This window comes from Hemitrygon akajei, chromosome 20 (genome assembly GCF_048418815.1).
Source record: "Hemitrygon akajei chromosome 20, sHemAka1.3, whole genome shotgun sequence".
Lineage (NCBI taxonomy): Eukaryota > Metazoa > Chordata > Chondrichthyes > Myliobatiformes > Dasyatidae > Hemitrygon > Hemitrygon akajei.
This window is the reverse complement of record NC_133143.1, coordinates 18,718,506-18,736,346: the sequence shown is the minus strand read 5'-3', so window position 1 is coordinate 18,736,346 and position 17,841 is coordinate 18,718,506. Positions and strand designations below refer to the sequence as shown.

The 17,841-nt window shown below is 42.3% G+C and overlaps 1 protein-coding gene across 5 annotated transcripts in view; it reads left to right on the top strand.

Moving 5' to 3' along the window:
• jarid2b (jumonji and AT-rich interaction domain containing 2b) overlaps window positions 1-17,841 on the top strand; it is a 352,517-nt gene that overhangs the window by 263,880 nt on the left and 70,796 nt on the right. For all 5 annotated transcript variants that reach the window (XM_073023952.1, XM_073023955.1, XM_073023954.1 and 2 more), the window contains 2 exons: window positions 1,034-1,213; window positions 6,473-6,708. In XM_073023952.1, the coding sequence (XP_072880053.1) occupies window positions 1,034-1,213; window positions 6,473-6,708 (416 nt within the window). The remainder of the gene's footprint in view (window positions 1-1,033; window positions 1,214-6,472; window positions 6,709-17,841) is intronic.

Sequence of the window (17,841 nt, the reverse complement as noted above, 5' to 3'; positions counted from 1 at the left end):
TGGGAGGGAGTAAGTTCAAAGGATATGTTCAGGCAGGGTTTTTTATTTCACAGAGTGGAAGGTGCTTGGAATGCTTTGTCATGGGTGCTGATGGAAGCAGCTACAGCAGAGACCAATGAAGAAACACTCAGATAAGCCTGTGGATATGCAGTAAATGGAGGGACATGGTCCATGTGCAAGCAGCTTAATTAGTTTGGCACAATGCTTTTTCTTGGGCTATACCTTTCTATGTCCTAGGTTCCACACATGATCAATCCTTTCTGTTAATGGGATATACTTTTCAGTTGAAGGTGTTGGCCTTGTGCAATGTCAATTGTGAAGGTATAATGATGTTGAACTTGGGATTGTTGTTATTACCCATTGACTTGATTGAGACGAAAAATTGATCCATCTTTTTCTTTGTTTTTTTAAATTGAATATACCATGAAATGAATTAAGAAGTACAGGCTCTCCCCAGGTTATGGCAGGGTCCTGTTCCTGTGAGCTGTTCATAACTTGAACAGTTGCAAGTTGGAAATGCGGCTGTGAAGTGAGCTCCCACACGACAGAAGATGCCTGAAGCCTGCAGCAGCCAGCAAATGCATCCTGTCAGCCTCCCAAATGCTCATCAGTACGTATGAGCTGTACGAAAGTCGGGTGTTTGTAAGCAGGGAGGACCTGCAAAAGCTTAAAAAATTGAATCCTTACCTCAGTTAAAACTTGCTGAGTTTTCTGCTTCTGTGGTAGCCATAACAACTTTGCAGTATTTTAACTCAAAGGTTAAAAATCCTACCTAGGGAGAAAAATGGATTGTAGGAATAATTACTTTTGCTGATATATCTTTGCTTCCCATCTGAATCATCTCTTGTGCTTGGTGTCCAATGTTATCCATTACATTGTATTGATTTTTCTCCTCTGCAATTCCCACACTTTGGTGTGTTCAGTTGCAAATGGTTAATGCAATGCCAAAGTTGCTGTCATTCTTCGTTTGCCATTTAATGTGAACTGAACATGGCAAGGAAAGTTAAAGTTACTTTGTTTTGCATACGTTTAGGCTCCCCTGCTCTGCCGAACAACATGATGTATTTTGGAAGTTCCCAGGATGACATTGATGAAGTAGAAGAGGACGATGAGTGTGAAGATGTCAAAACACCTACAAACAATGCTTCATCTTCATGCCAGTCAACACCGCGAAAGGGGAAAGTGCAGGGTAAACAAGTCCTCAATGGTCATGGTAGGTTCACTTTTAACTTACTGGAACTAGTAACTTCGTATTGCATGTAACTCTGGTTGGAAGGATGACTGCCACTATAATCAGTTGATGCTAAGGAGCCTTCAAAGGTTGTTAAGTTTTGACTTATTTTACCTATGATAATCTATGCATAGAACAAGTCAGGCTTTGATGTTTTATTGTGGACAGTTTGGGAAATGAGTGTCCATTTGTGCAGTTTGGCTATTTAGAATAATGTTTGGGCACTCATGAAGAGTGACCTCTGTACCTTAGTTTTTCTGAAGTTAGAACTTGCGTTTTTCTCCATTTGTATGTAAGTGGCTAATTGGTGTTCTTAGAATTAGAATCAATAAATTATATATTCAAAAATGTGATTATAAAGTTTTAATGGTAATTCAATTTAAACATTTTGTTTCTTTTCAAATAAAAAAAATCACTTTTTAGACTCGTACAAAAGTTCTCTTCACTGTCAGGAAGAAAACTCAAGTGGTTAGCAACTGGTTGGCGTCTCCATTGTTTTGTCCCACTTCCCTCAATTTTAGTTCCATGGTCTTGTCTGGACCTCAGGCTTAATATTGCAAACCATCTTCAATTGCAGTGAGCTCTCCCCATAGAGCGATGGCTGTGATCTGGATCACTTAAGACAGGATACACCACATAGCCACGCATCCTCGATGCAGAGCTTCTGCCGGATTCTTCGGTCTTGGTTTATGTTTCTATCGTTTGATAATGAAGCAATCACACTCTGACTGGAAAGCACAAAATGACTTTTTCTTGTTGCCTGAGGCCTGTGTGAAGTGGCATTGAGTGTGGACAGTAAGGATTGACAGCACAGGTATGGATGGGCTCATCCTGAGATGTGTGAAATTTCAATAATACAGGAGAGGCCCTGAAAGCAAATGGTTCGAAACTCCTTTGCTAAGCCAAATGCAGTGGCTTTGTTTCTTTTAGAAATGAAACATTTATCCTCAAAGAGAACATAATGCTTATGCAAACATTGTATTTATTCAGACCTAAATGTTTATTGAATGCCCTGAGCTCCAGCTTTCTGTTTAAGTAGCCATGATGTTTGACTGAATGTCCTTTATGTAACCTTTCTTAATCTTTGATCTTCTATCTGTCTGTCTGTCTCTTGCTCTCTACTCTTGTCTGCATGATCTACTTGGCCAGCTCCAGCATTACATTCTTGAAGCCACACCTCAGCAACAAAGAGGAATTCCTAATTCTAGTGGTCTACCTCTGCCTGTGCTCCTCTAAGTTATTTATGTGTGCTTTTATGTTGAAGTAAATGGTATTTACCAAAGCTGTATCCCCATGTCACTTACTTTCAGCTTTTCCATTCATCTACCTTCCAAACTCATTGTCTGCAGTTTTATTTGAGAAATACGCTCAATATTATTGGTGAGCCTGGGCTGGCGTGTCTGTAACTTGTCACGTTATCTGGTTCTTGCTGGCATTCACACTTTGCCCAAGGTTCTGCATTCATTAGTTCCCTGCTTCCATTGCCAACTTTGCCTCTATCCCCCTTTTAAACACACCTCTAACACCTGTCAAACCGGTGTTGGTTACATAAGTACCCTACAGCAAGCAAGTTTAATTTCCACTTGCCATGAAGGTCCCAGCCCTCTTAGATTAAATTCCTTCTCGCCAGCCACTCCTTACTGCATCTTTACGTCATTCCTTGTGTGTAAGCTCACTGCTTCATCTCTAAGCCCAGGGCATCAGCAGTGATTACTTCCCTTTTGAGTCTTTCCTTTTGGCCTATTTCTTAGTTCCCTCACATGTACCTTGTTTTTGTCTCTCTATCTGTTATTGTGATCTCTGTCTCATTCATTATATCCCTTGCTCTCTCCTCAATTCTCCAGTTTCCATTTTTTGGACCAATCTTGTATCCTCGGTGCAATTACCCTTTCCTTTCCTTTCTTTAAGATGATAAATTAATTCTGTGTTACATTATTGAACTCTTTTTTTCAAAATCTAAATATAGTTTAGCATTGCTGTCCTTGCCCGTTCCTTGCATTGCTCATCAAAGGACTGGACCAGCTTACTCAATATTTAACCAAAGCAAATCTGTTCTGGTTTTGTTTATGAAACCACATTTTCCAGTTGTGCTCTAGTTAATAATCTCACGCTGTCCTCAGGGTGACTGGCCTGTAACCACATAACTATATAACAATTACAGCACGGAAACAGGCCATCTCGGCCCTTCTAGTCTGTGCCTTTTAGAACGCTGACTCTCACCTAGTCCCACCGACCTGCACTGAGGCCATAACCCTCCATTCCTTTCTTGTCCATATACCTATCCAATTAAAAAAAAAAAATGACAATATCGAACCTGTCTCTACCACTTCTACTGGAAACTCGTTCCACACAGCTACCACTCTCTGAGTAAAGAAATTACCCCCTCGTGTTACCCTTAAGCTTTTGCCCCCTAACTCTCAACAAATGTCCTCTTGCTTGAATCTCCCCTACTCTCAATGGAAAAAGCCTATCCATGTCAACTCTGTCTATCCCCCTCATAATTTTAAATACCACTATCAAGTCCCCCCTCAACTTTCTACGCTCTAAAGAATAAAGACCTAACTTGTTCAACCTTTCTCTGTAACTTAGGTGCTGAAACCCAGGTAACATTTTAGTAAATCATCTCTGTACACTCACTATTTTGTTGACATCTTTCCTATAATTCGGTGACCAGAACTGTACACAATATTCCAAATTTGGCCTTGTACAATTTTAACATTACATCCTAATTCCTATATTCAATGCTCTGATTTATAAAGGCCAGCATACCAAAAGCTTTCTTCACCACCCTATCCACATGAGATTCCACCTTCAGGGAACTATGCACCACTATTCCAAGATTACTCTGTTCTACTGCATTCCTCAATGCCCTACCATTTACCATGTATGTCCTATTTTGATTAGTCCTACCAAAATGTAGCACCTCACACTTATCAGCATTAAACTCCATCTGCCATCTTTCAGCCCACTCTTCTAACTGGCCTAAATCTCTCTGCAAGCTTTGAAAACCTACTTCATTATCCCCAACGCAAGCTACCTTAGTATCATCTACACACTTACTAATCCAATTTACCACCCCATCATCCAGATCATTAATGTAGTTGTAGTTGGTGAGTTGGTTCTCTGCCCTTCATTTTGTACTGTGTTTTAACAGCTTCTGAAAACAGCTGTTAGTTTGATGTAGTTTGGGTGCTGGGCTGGGTCTGTAAGACAACTGGCTCATCGGTGTTGGATCTCTTTGCTAAACAGCTGTCATGTAGAGAACTGTGTGGCCATCGTCAGGAAACCCTGTGCCCAGACTGTGATATGACTGTGGTTCAATATCTCATGATTTCTTTGACTCTCCCCAACTTTAAAATGACAGTGTTGGTTAACAGTAGTAGGCAAAGACCTGAATAGCAAAGGCCAGGTTGTTAGCCACTTAACCAGCTGACACTAAACCAGCTAGCATTTACCTCATACTCAATCAGCAAGCAACCAGCTGGCACTTCCTGAATTCAGGATAATATCTGATTAATGACCATTTGTAAAAATCTAGGTTTCTTAAGGTTGTCATAGTGGGGATAAACCCCTTCTACCTATTAAAAGCTCCCAATGGCCGGCATCTCAAACAGCCTCTGGCAACCAAGTCCAGCTCTTCCTGGCCTTTATGTGTGGCTTAGGTACCAAGCCCAGGGGAACAGTTTCTACTGACAGGAGAAGGGGCAATGTCGGGTTATTGGCACCTTAAAATCAGTTGCTTTGGGCAAATGAAGCTTGTCAGTCGTGGTTAGGAGCTTATTTCACTTGTTGCCTGTTATGCCACTGCGTTTAGGGCAGCAGTGAAGATCCTCCATCTCTGGCAGTGTTCAGGGCTTCCTTCATCGTGTCAGTAGCCTCCTGTTGGTTTTCACCACTGTCAGTCATGCAAATTCTCCGTGGAGACCCAGGAATACTGTTGCACTCAGTTGTAGAAGGATTCTTCATTGCTGTTTCTGTAGCAACTTTGTTTTACCAGTCAGGGTTGTTAGCCCTGAGCTGAATCCCCAAACCTGGAGGACCAGTTGGACCACTCTTAGTCTGTCCTCTACCCTTTGACCAGTTTGGTATGGGTGATCCTACCAAGGGCCAAAGCATACTCTGACTCCAGCTAACTTAGCTCTCTGGGTCATTGAGCCACACAAGCCTCTAAACCACGGCAAGGTTGTGGTCCTCTTGGAGGAGAAGCTCATCTAGGAGAAGGAAAACTCTGATCTCAAACCTCTGTTGCCTTGCAGTGATACCCACTGATGGGGAAGGATCCAAGAGTAAATGCCAAGGAAAAATACTGAGTTGAAGTCCCTGGGCTGTCCTATGTGGAGTTCAACACTGGTAACTCCTGCAACACTGCAGGTGCCAAACTGTATCGGTCTCTGCCATTCCTTTAGGTTATTCAGCTGCATGGAGAAGGGGGAGCTTGCTACATGAGCAACAGCTTGCTCTCCATATTGCCCTGGCTTGTGTATCACTTACACAGCTGGGGCACAGTATCCATGGTCGACCCTCACTGATGGAGGACCTCATAGTGAAACCTAAAATATGCCAGCTGTCATTATTTACTGTGCGTGCGAATGCGAATTAGATCAGATGGCTTTGTGTTTGGAGGCAGGTTTTTGTAATGTGACACCACACCCAGTTTCTCTAATTATGTACAATTAAGTGTGTGAAGCTTCTTCCATGCACTTAAAGTGCAGTCAAATTTAATATTATCATGCTGCTGTAATAAACTGCCTCTAATGTGGAAACCAAACTAAATTGCTTTGGAAAGAACAGAAAAATTAAATATATCACAAGAAGCAGAGGAGGCCACTATGGATGTCATAATGAGAGAAGTGAATGTGGTGTCAGTGAGTGGGATGAGGTGGCTTCACATTGTGTTAATGTCGGTGGGGTAGAGAAAGAGGGAGCACAGAAGGCCAGTCAGAGGGCTGATGGCTGTGGGAAGAAGTGCAGTGCTGGAAAAGTGACTCTGAATTCTCCAAATTATTTTAAGTATCACTTGGTAAGCTCCAGTTCAAGGCTGAATATAAAAAGCCACCGTAGTATTTTGGTTGGATGAATTAATCGTTCTTTCACAAATGGTTGATTCATACGTGGCAAAGTGATGGCCGGTTTGTGTTCTCTGAAGGTTGTAGAGCATCACCGAGAGGATGTCTCTGGTTTATAACATGGCTGATTGATTCCTCACTTCTCTGTGTGTGTGTTCTTTCTCCTCCTTCCCAGTTTTGAATGGTTCAGGCAAGCTTTTGAGAGAGAAGGAATCTGTCCAGAAACACAAAGGAAAAGAGGCCACCCCAGGGAAGGAGAAGAATGGTGACCAGAAGCTGGAGTGCAAGAAGGAGCTGTGTTTGGCTGGTGCTGCTGCTAATTCCTCTTCACAACTGGGCAGTTCAGTGAAAGGTCCTGCTGCTACCAGCTCAGCTATTATAAAACCATCTCAGGAGCACCAAACACAACAGGTATTTAACCATCCATGGCTGTTAAATAGTTGAGCATTGATATTGGTGATAAATAGTAATTCACTTCACATTCAAAACTTACAGTATATACATCTTAAGTCTACTAGTAGAACTAAGTGGGTTGGCAACATCTGTGGAAGCAAGGGGTTGATTAATGTTTTGGGTTGAGACCCTGCGTCAGGGGTGGGAGCTAATGTAAAGAAGTGAGATGGAGGTGGGAAGCAGGACTGGACAGGCAATGGTGGGGAAGCAGGAGAAGAAAGGTTTGACGGACAGATGGATCCAGGTTGGTGGGGTGAAGGGGAGACAGCGGTGGAGTTGGGAGTTGTTGCATGAGGGAGAAACAAGGGGAGCAGAATAAAATGGTTGAGGGTAAGGGGGAGAAGGTAGGGACAGATGGGAATGTGGTAAATGGAAACATCACAGGTTGCAGATGCTGGAATCTGATGTGGAACCAGATAAAGGAGGGTTGAAGAGAAGATAGAACCAGATAAGGGAAGGGTTTTGAAAATAAGTGATTTGGGTGGGGGGGGGGGTTCAGATCTAAAGAGAAAGGCCCAGGGGTGGGGGGAATTAATTGAAATTCAAAAATTCTGTAATAATCTTATGTACCCTGTTAATTTTGATAAGAAATGGGCAGATGTTCCCAGAGGTTTTCCTTTGTTCTGCAGGTAAGATTGCATTGATTAGCTTCATTTTTGTAGATTAAAAAAATGTTCCCAGTGGATATTGTATCTGTTACAGGTCTCTGCTCACCACACTAACAGCCAGATGGTGTTTTATAGGGGAATTGCACTTTCTGAGATGTTAAGCTAAAAGCACTTATTATAAATAAAAATTGGATGTGTTTGGAGGTGTGTTCACAAATGGGGCAGTTTTGTTGCCAGTAATCTTACTGCCATTTGATGACAGTCTTACTCGGTGTGGATTGAATGGAATTGGCCTGCCCCGTGTCCTCTGAGAGACTGGTGCCAGAAGGGTTTTGGGACAGCATTCCTGCTGGTCAGCCTCTCTCTGTCTGAGATCAGACAGACTGTAACAGGCCAAAATGGGTGATTGAGACAAATTTGACTCATTTTGTTCCCTACTGATGGGAAAACTGTTCGTCTTTCTTGGGAATATATTGCCTGAGTCAGTAAAATTGTGACCGGAAAGCTTGGAACGTCAGTGCTTCTGAATTGTAGCCAATCTTTCCTTTGGAAACACACTTCCTGCTCTGTAACATTTTCCCTTTTCTTCAGTAATGAATGACCATTATAAATATTTGTATCTGACAGCTTGTTCGTTAATTTGTAGACTAGCTTTCACGTAACTCCATTTGACTAATTGATCTCTGATTAGATTTTGTTTGAATAATCTTGCATAATGAATGTTTTCTATAGGATGTCTTTGTCTCAGCTTGCCTTTCAGTCCTTCTGCATTTGTGAACATATGTGATTTGGGATATCAGTTTCTATCTCTTGTAGAGAACATTGTCTCTCCCTGTTCAAACTGAATATTCCTAACTATTATAGAAGGATTGATTAATTCTCAAAATCATTCTGTGTGGAACTCTTACTGGGTCATAGTATATATAATTAGCCATGGAGTGCTCCCTGTACTTCAGTGAAAAGTTTATGCATTCTGCAACTGGCTGCCAGTGAATGAATGTGTAATAAATCCATTTGATCCTAAGCAGGGTTCCCTGACTTAACTCGTTCTGCGAGTGAGCAAAGTTCCAGCAGTACCTGAAGGAACAAGAGTGTTAGCGGTACAGAGCAGCCAGCTGTCAGTAAATCATGCAGAATTCAAATTTACTTGTGCTTAATAGTGATAGAGTCGTACCGTACAGAAACAGTGCCTTCGGTACAACACATCCAAGGTGCCAATGTAAGCTCGTCCCATTTTCCTGTGTCCTGTATACATGTGCTGGTCTAGATTTTTTTCCCAATGTTGTTATTGTATCTGGTTCAACCACTTCCTGTGGGAGTGTTCTGCCTACGTACCACTGTGTCTGAAGTTCAAAGTACATTTATCAGCAGGGTATGTATACTTTATACAAGCTTCAAAGAAACCCAGTAGAATCCATTTCAAGCAAAAGAACACTGTCAAACATCCTGTGTGCAGAAAGAGGGTTTAAAAAAAACCAAATCATGCGAACAGTAAAAGCTAGGCAACAGCGTTCTGAACTGAAGTTCACGTGGCCAGGCATCACTGCAGCTGATCAGAAGTCCCCTAGTTGCAGGCCACAGCCTCAGTCCAGACAGAGATGGGCAAACCCTGTGGAGCAGCGAGCCCCATCAGACCATCCCTTGCCTCCGACCCTGATTGTTTAAATCAGGCCCGGTCTTAAATCATCTAAACCTTGGGTTTTTCCTTCCTCTTTGCCACTTTGATACACCCTCAGAATCGGGCACTGCTGCCTCGATTCACCCAGTACCCAGTCTTTCCAATGGGGCTCGGCTCTTAAACCTCAGATCTTTCCTCAGCTTCATCTTGCCTCAGCTCTGCCGCATCGAAATGCCTCCAAGTCCACTCCAGCAACTCTGGCACCGGCATGCTACAATTGTACCAGACTCCAGCCCACACTGCAAAAAAATGCCCGGTCATACAGGTGATTCAGCTCAACTCTGACAAGGAAGCCGCAGGGCACTGTTTACTGGAAAAAGTGCGAATAGGAAAGTATTTAGTTGCTTTCTTTGTTTCAGTGGCCACCAGCAAGTAGTCGCTGAACTTCAGCGCTGTGATAAACCAGATACTGCTCCACAGTATCCTGCTAAATCTTTCCCCTTTCTCCTGACATCTCTGCCCTTTAGTTTGTAATTCCTCAGCACCGGGAAACGACTCTCTGCATTCATGCATTCAGCCATGTTTCTTGTAACTTTATACAAAATCTGAACCTGTCCAAATCCCTATAATCCAATTCAAAGTGCAAAGTAAATTTAGTTTCAAAGTATATATATGTCACTGTGTGCAACCCTGAGATAAATTTTCTTGTGGCCATACACAATAAAGCCCATAACCATAATAAAATAATATAAATCAATGAAAGACCACACCAACAGGGTGGACAACCAGTATGCAAAAGACAACAAACTGTGCAGATACAAAAAGGAAGAAAAAGATAATAGTACATAAACAAGCAATAAATATGGAGATTATGAGCTGAAGAGACCTTGAAAGTTGAGTCCATTGGTTGTGGGAGCAGTTAAATGATGGGGTAAGTGAAGTTATCTCTCCCCCCCCCCATTCAAGAGCCTGATGGATGAGGGGTAATAACTGTTCCTGAACCAGGTGGTGAGAGACCTGAGCCTCCTGTACTTTTTTTCCTTGAGTCCTGAGAACATCTTTGTAAATGATGTTGTGGTTGGCATAACATTGTGGGCCGAAGGGCCTGCACTGTGCTGTTATGTTCTATGTTCTTCCAGCTGAACGGTGTCATTCATATAAGTAGTGTGACTTAAGCTGAACACACTAGCGTAGCCTCAATAATGTGTTGCAGTGTACAATCCCAATTTATATACTCAGTGCCCTGACAGTGTGCCAAAAGCCTTCTTCACCACCCAATCCATTTGACTCCATTTTCAGGGAAATACGTGGTCATAGTGAGATGATGCCTTCCTTATGGTTGTAAGCTCCTAAGCTCTCACAGCACTTTTGGGACCCCTTGAAGTTGGTGGGGGCGGTGGTGTGGTAGAATAGAACATTTACCAGTAGCAACTATTGCCCTTTGTACTTGGAGACTCCTGCAAATAATTGAAAGATCAGAATTCATTGGAAGCATATTATCTACTGGTGTATCAGCCATAAAAAGGTGCAGTTGCAGCTGGAGCAGTACTGTGCTGAAGTCTCGGACACATATAGCTCGGGTGTGCAAGACTTTTGCAGAGTACAGCTTTCCCCCGCTACCCGAAGGTAGAGCGTTCCTATGAAACCATTTGTAAGCTGAAATATCGTAAAGCGAAGAAGCAATTACCATTAATTTATATGGGAAAAATTTCTGAGTGTTCCCAGACCCAAAAAATAACCTACCAAATCAAACCAAATAACACATAAAACCTAAAATAACACTAACATATAGTAAAAGCAGGAATGATATGATAAATACACAGCCTATATAAAGTAGAAATATTGTATGTATGGTGTAGTTTCACTTATCAAAATCAGAAAGACAGCGAGCCAAAATCGATTGGAGAAAAAAAGTCAGCACATACATGCGTGCACACACAACTGCCCGCACAAGGTTTCACAGTCATGGTAGTCCTTCTCGGGGTGAACACACGTATAAAGCGGGCGTCTTTTTTTTTGTAAAAGCAAAAATCCTCTTTGGTTAGTGAGAACAGGTACTAATGTAGGTCTTTTGTAACAGTGAGCTGTCGTAAAGCGAATGTTCGAAAAACGGGGGCCACCTGTACTGTATTTGTTACCATGGAGTAGAGAGCAAGTTTGTAAATCTGGCAGGAGCAAAGGATATCAGGAATGGTGAGGGTGGAGTGCTGTGGGAGGGGTGTGGGATGAAGTGCCAGGGTGAGGGTGGCCACTCCCAGCTCTGAGACACCAGACAAGGTTAATTGATTCCAAACAGTTGGTTTATCGATCATTATAGAATGTCTCTCTTCTGCTTCCCACTTCCTTCCCTTCCTTCTGCTTTTCCCATTCGTGATTCCTCTCCCTGCCTCCTTTCCACTATCAGTCCATTGTAGAGACCCAGATCAGTCAGATTTATCATCACTCACGTGTCTCATTTTTTTTTTACAGCAGTGGCATTACCGTGCAACATATGAAATTACTACAGTATTGTGCAAATGTGTAAGACTTTTTCACAGTACTGTAGCTAAAATTGCTATGAATGTGTAAATATCCCAGTACTCTAATAAAATACGATGGGGGAAAAGTTCCACTGATTTGATTCTGCTCATAACTTTTACCAAACATACCATTTTTAGCAGCGATTGATGGTTCATAATGAAAGGGCTATTAGTGAGACAGTAGCCATTTGTTTCATGAACTTAAGTTGCTATAGGAATAGGTTTAAAAAAAATTAATGGTGGTCCAGCTTGTATGTCCTCCCCGTGGAACATGTGGGTATTTTTTTTAGGTGCTCCAGTTTCTTCCCACAGTCCAAAGACATACCAGTGAGTAGGTTAATTGTTCATTGTAAATTGTCTCGCGATTAGGTTAGGGTTAACACTGGGCTCAGAGGGCTTATTCTGTGCTCTATCTGGCAATGAAAAATAAGTAAGTTGTAACTGGGAGAAGGTCCAGTCTGCACTACCAAACTCAATGCTGTGAAATTATATCGCTCTGTTGTGATGTAAGAACCATGCCACAGATCTTGTCACCTGTACAGGGGCTTCTCCTTTCTCTTCCGCCTTTCTCCATCGAATATTCTTACCAATTTATATTGACTCTTCTACTTTTGTGTTACCCAAATACTATTATAGAGGGTATTCCCCAAAGACTGAACAAAGGGTAATAATATACTTTCAAATTAGGATGGTAATGTGTTTGCAAGTTATTTCTTCAGGTGGAGTGAGATGAATTGGCTTCATTGCATCAAGATTTAAACAGAATCACCTTGGGAAGTTTTGAGGATCATGTGCTGATGGTGGCTGCAAAAGCTTCACTCGAGTGCTGTGCCTCGTCCTTGTTGGGTGGGATGTTTTCAGAGCTGTCTGCTCCCTTCAGCTGTTTGGTGTGCGGCATTATTCACTGAGGTAACAGGATTGCAGAATAGCATGGCTCTGTTCTATTCGTAGTAACTTGGCATGGGCATGATCTCATAGCTTTGCCAGGGTAGCAGCCATTATTCAGAGAGCCTGGTACTGTTCTGTGCTCTCAGTAAATCAGACACGATGCCCTTGATGGTGATGGGGCTCTGCATACTTCGAGTTTATGCCGTAGATTAGACCTCACTCTGAGGGAACACATTGTCTCTGCCCATAACAGGAATTTCCTCCCTCCGAAAGTTCCTCCAAGCCTATTGTCAGATTAAACAAAGTAATCTTGGCATTTTTTCTCCAGCCAGTTGTCCTGTATGTTTGGATTTAATTATACGCCTCTGGCTTTGGGTGGGGCACTTTCATGCGACTTGGATGAGGCATTTCCCCCTTCCAATGTGGCTGGGCAGAATCCACTTCCTCATTTTTGCTTCTTTCCATACCATTCCCCTTCCCCATTTCCTTTAATACTTGAGGATATGGATAACTTGTGTAGCATCATCATGTGGCGTAGACTGCTGCCTGAAGTCTCCTTTGCATAAATGCATCATGCTTTTTAATCACTTATAGTCACAGCAAGAAAAGAGACCCTATGCAGAATATAGAGTAGTTCAGGCCTGTCAGCCTACTGTGTGGCTATAAACATACTCCACAATCAATCTACCCCTTTCCCTCCTACACAACCCACAACTCCCCATTGTTCTTCCCTCCACGTGCCTACATAATTACTACTACGTAGACTCAGGCCTAGGGGGCTGGTGTCAGGCCTACATGAAAGTCTCTTTAATGTCCCTGTTGTGTCCGCCTCTGCCACCACCCTCAGCAGTCCGTTCCAGACATTCGCCATTTTCTCTATTAAAAATAAAAACCTACCTCTGACATCTCCCCTAAACTTCCCTCTGGCACTGGGTCCTCTGGTGATGTCAAGAGATTGTAGGACCTCTTGTATCAGTGGACTATCCTGGAGCTCTGTTGAGTGAGGTTGCTGTTGTAATCTCAGCTGACAACAGGGGGTTTGCACATATCCTTTGAATTTTGGTTCTATACAACCTTCCTAATCTGTCGGAATGAATTTGGTAGATAGTTGCGTAGTGACCCAGAGTGGGAGGGGCTCCTGTTTGTTGGGTCATCATCCTCAACCAAGAGGAAGATGTGAATCAGTTTAACACCATATCTCAAGTACAATATGTCTAGCAGGAAGTTCTTACTCAGTAATGTATGTTGGATAAGTAGTTATCCTATTATCCAGGCCTCAGTGAAGATGGTCATCAATGTTAGACATTTTCAGTGGAGCAGGATTAACAAGGCTCACATACATACCCCCCACTTCAGCTGAAAGATAAAGAAGCTACCTGTGTTTTCTGGAAATGTTCTTTCTCAAGAGCTGCTGTGCAGATACAAAGTGAGCTCTGTCACGTGGCAATGAAGCAGTGATTGGTGTGTTGAATTGTCCAGTAAATGCTGCTTGTGCTGTTGTGAGGCTGGCTGCCTATTGAAGAATGCCAGTGCATTTTCTATATTCATTCTTCTGGTTCATAGTATGTTCTGTTTGAAGTGACACGACAATGTTTGTTGATCTGCCTGGCAGACAGTGAGACGTCCTAATCAAAGACTAGGATGGAAAGCGTTCTCATGACTCTGCTTTAAGCTTCAGTATGGCACCGCATTAAGATTGAACCCATTTGATTCGCTCAGCAGTTGGCATCAATACAAGATGTTGCAATTTTAAAGATTACTTTGCTTCCCACCACCTGGCTTCACCTATTGCTTTCCAGCTTACCTTCCCCCCACCTTTTTACTCTCTTCCCCCCCCCCCCCCCTTCTCAGTCCTGAAGAAAGGTCTCAGCCCGAAATCTCAACTATCTATTCATTTCCATAGATGCTGCCTGACCTGCTGAGTTCTTCCAGCATTTTGTGTGTGTTGCTTGCATACTTTCTCATGTTTATGATTTGTTTCTTATTTTCTGTAGCTTCCTAATTTTGGAAAGGCTTTAACATTTGTACAAATTAACATCTAGCTGCTGCTTACTGTGTTGTTGTTTGCCAACTTGCAACACTCATAACATTAATAAAAGAGTTATAACTAAAATAGTTTCCGGGCAAACTCTTCTGGAATCTGCAGTTGGATAATTGGTTTGGTGTCTCAGTATCATTGGGATTCACTGACATTGAAGGCTCATTCCAGGTTTAGTACTGAAGCCATGTAAAGTGGGGAACTGTTGAATATGTGGAGTATTTCTGTAGGCCTTGGGGAATAAAGTTGGCAGGGCTGGAATCAGTGCACTGAAACATGTCCTGGGTTTTCAATTATTCCTTGTCCAGGTTTGCACTTTGATAGTACGCTTTTGACAAAGAAGTTGAACTATTGGCTTCCTTGAGGCACTAAATTTAGGAAAGCAGGGCAAGGAATATATGTTTTTGAAGCTCGTGACCAGGAATGATTTATTCTGGACCTGTGATCTGTTGAATGACAATACATTTACACAAGAATCCTCTTATCAAGATAATATAACTCTTAAGGTTAATGTTCAATGAATTGTTTACATGAAGAGCTATAATTAAAATCACTTTCAGGTGGAATTTTCAAGACTCTTATGGTTGGTTTATTGGTTAAGTATTTTGATGATCAGTAGATCCTCTGACACAGAGGCTCTTTGGTTCCCTCTGGTGGCACAGTTGTGCAAGTTTTCTTTGCAAAAGTAATTTTTGACAAAATGAGTGACCAGATTTCCAAGATCCATTCTGAGCTGCACCATGTCCAAGTCTTGACCGAATTTCTAGTGGTCCTGTGCTGAAGCCCATAATTGGTCTCTGGAATGGTTGCCTGCAAGATAGGTGATAGGATAGGCTGTGTACAACAGTGGCTTATGCCATATTGACCCCTCAGGCCTCTGCCATTAGTTTGAATCTTGATTGGACCGCTGAGGAGTATGTAGCCAAATAGGTGACTGTTCTGTAGCAGATTGCACCACATCTCCAGGGACCTGAGTTTGATCCTGAACTCTTGTGCTGTCAGTGTGAGTTTTCATGTGTGCTACTATTTTCCTCTGCAGGCTCGAGTTTCTTCTCCATCCCAGAGATGTGCTGGTGGTTTGATTGGCCATTATAAGTTGCCTTCAGTGTAGGTGGGTGGGATACAGCTGAGTTGATGGAGGTGTGAGGGAGGATAGGTTATCAGGGAGATGGGAGGAGAGAAGAGCTGGCATTGACTTGATGGCCCCTCCTGTGTGGTGTGGGGGGAGTGAACCTGTTCTCAGCATTGTTCTGGTAGGCTATAGCATTTGCAGTGCTACCATATAAGCTGGTTCATGTTTGTTTTACTAATAATGGAAAGTCTCAGACTATTGAACATGACAACTGTGGCCCTGTTAAGTTATAGTTTCCTCCTTTCTCCTGACCCGGTGCTGTCTAACTGCTCCATTCACATTAGAACATTGAACAGTACAGGCCTTTCTGCCCACAATGTTGTGCCAAGTTTTTAAACCTACTCTGATGATCAATCTAATGCGCCCCTCCCACATCGCCTTCCATTTTTTTTCCATCCATATTTAGAGTGCAACATTCTAAAGTTTGGCCCAGTTTGATCAAGCTGTTTAACTTCTGTTAATGTCCAGTTTTAAGCTCCCCACATTATTACATTGCTTTTGCTTGTAAGGTTAAGATATGTTTGTATTTTTCCAATACATCAGCCTTCTCTTCACTGTCCAACTCAATGGCCCCTGTGTAAGCAGGAATAAAATGTCTTGTCAACTTTAGACAGCTGTTGGCTTGTTTTGGGCTCTCATTTAAAAATAATTCTTGTTAGTTCCTCCTTTGTTACCTTTCTCATTTCTGATAGTATGTAATCTGCTTGCCAGGGGATGTTTGCACCACCAACCGCAGTCTACTGTTGGATAGCGTTCAGATGCCTAACCTTAAATCTCTGTAGTAGTCAGGACCTGAAATTTGGACCATCTCCATCAACCTTCCCACTTCCAGCCCAAACAAGGGTCAGGAGAAGAATCTTCACAATCATTGCCGCTGCAGAGAAAGTCACCCTGAACAACCTGCAGTTACACCAGGTCTATGACACAGCTTCCTTCTGGATCTGTTTCAAGCAACTATATTTGCTGCCTTGCAGAAGCTTGTCAAATTGTTTGGATTTCCTGCTGGTTTCCTGTTTTGGAATTTTTTTCTATGATAAATGGTGGCTAGTAATTGTAAGCTAGTTGCTCTTTTCTGCCCCCTCTATTTGGGGAAAATGGAAGGGCGGGGTTCATAGAGTAAGTCACAGTATGTTCCAGTGCGAAAATGGCCCCTTAACCCTTCATCACCATGCTGACCTTTTTTTTGCTCACTATACTAATCTGCTTTAACTCTCTTCCCTCGTCCTTCCCCCCCCCCCCACCCCCCTACACAACCCCTGCAGAAGAGTAGAAGAGTATGTACAATTATCACATGCTATCAGTAAGAGATAAGGAACTGCTGTGCTCTTGGAGAGTGGTGTTACATGAACAAAGTCACTGGAGAGGCACTGAAGCTAGTAGATATAGAAGTGTTTTATTCAGCAACAGGAATCATATTGAGACACTCTTGTTAGAAGAGCCCTCCTGACCCAATATTAAATGACATTTTTAAATGCTAAAGATCATAGATTATAGCAGGACAATTCTATAGCTTTAATGTATCTACAATGCTTCCTTTGAACTACATATAGTTTTCACAGATCTCTTTCTTCACAGCCACACACCAGACACCCAAATTGAATGTTAATCTCCACTGACTCTAGGCTGCATTCATGCATATGCAGGCACCAGAAGTCTAAATGGAATTGACTCCAACCTGCCACTCTAGTTTTGAGCTGTGTTTTAAATCCAGTCTGTAATCCACATTCAAATCTGAAGGTAGGTTGCTGGTAAAATTAATATTTGCTATATAGCCTAACTCCAGAATATGCTGTAACAAGAAGGAAGGGAGCTATGGTTGAGTAATCTTGTTTGGGTAGAAACAATTAGGATATAGAGTAAGACCATAAAGTTTATTAGTATATTACTATCATGAATATGAAGATACAACAAAAAACTTCTGGTTATGTGCCATCAGTCAGATCATTACATGCCTAAGTCCAACTGGATTGTAAAAAATGAATTGTATTGTGTTACAGTTCCGGAAAAAGTTTGTAGGTAAAGTGCAAAGAACATGGTGAGCTAGGTTGGAAGTTGAAGGGTTAATCTTCCCAGTGCATGGGAATTCTGTTCAGGGGTCAATCTTCCCAGTGCATGGGAATTCTGTTCAGGGGTTAATCTTCCCAGTGCATGGGAACTCTGTTCAGGGGTTAATCTTCCCAGTGCATGGGAATTCTGTTCAGGGGTTAATCTTCCCAGTGCATGGGAATTCTGTTCAGGGGTTAATCTTCCCAGTGCATGGGAATTCTGTTCAGGGGTTAATCTTCCCA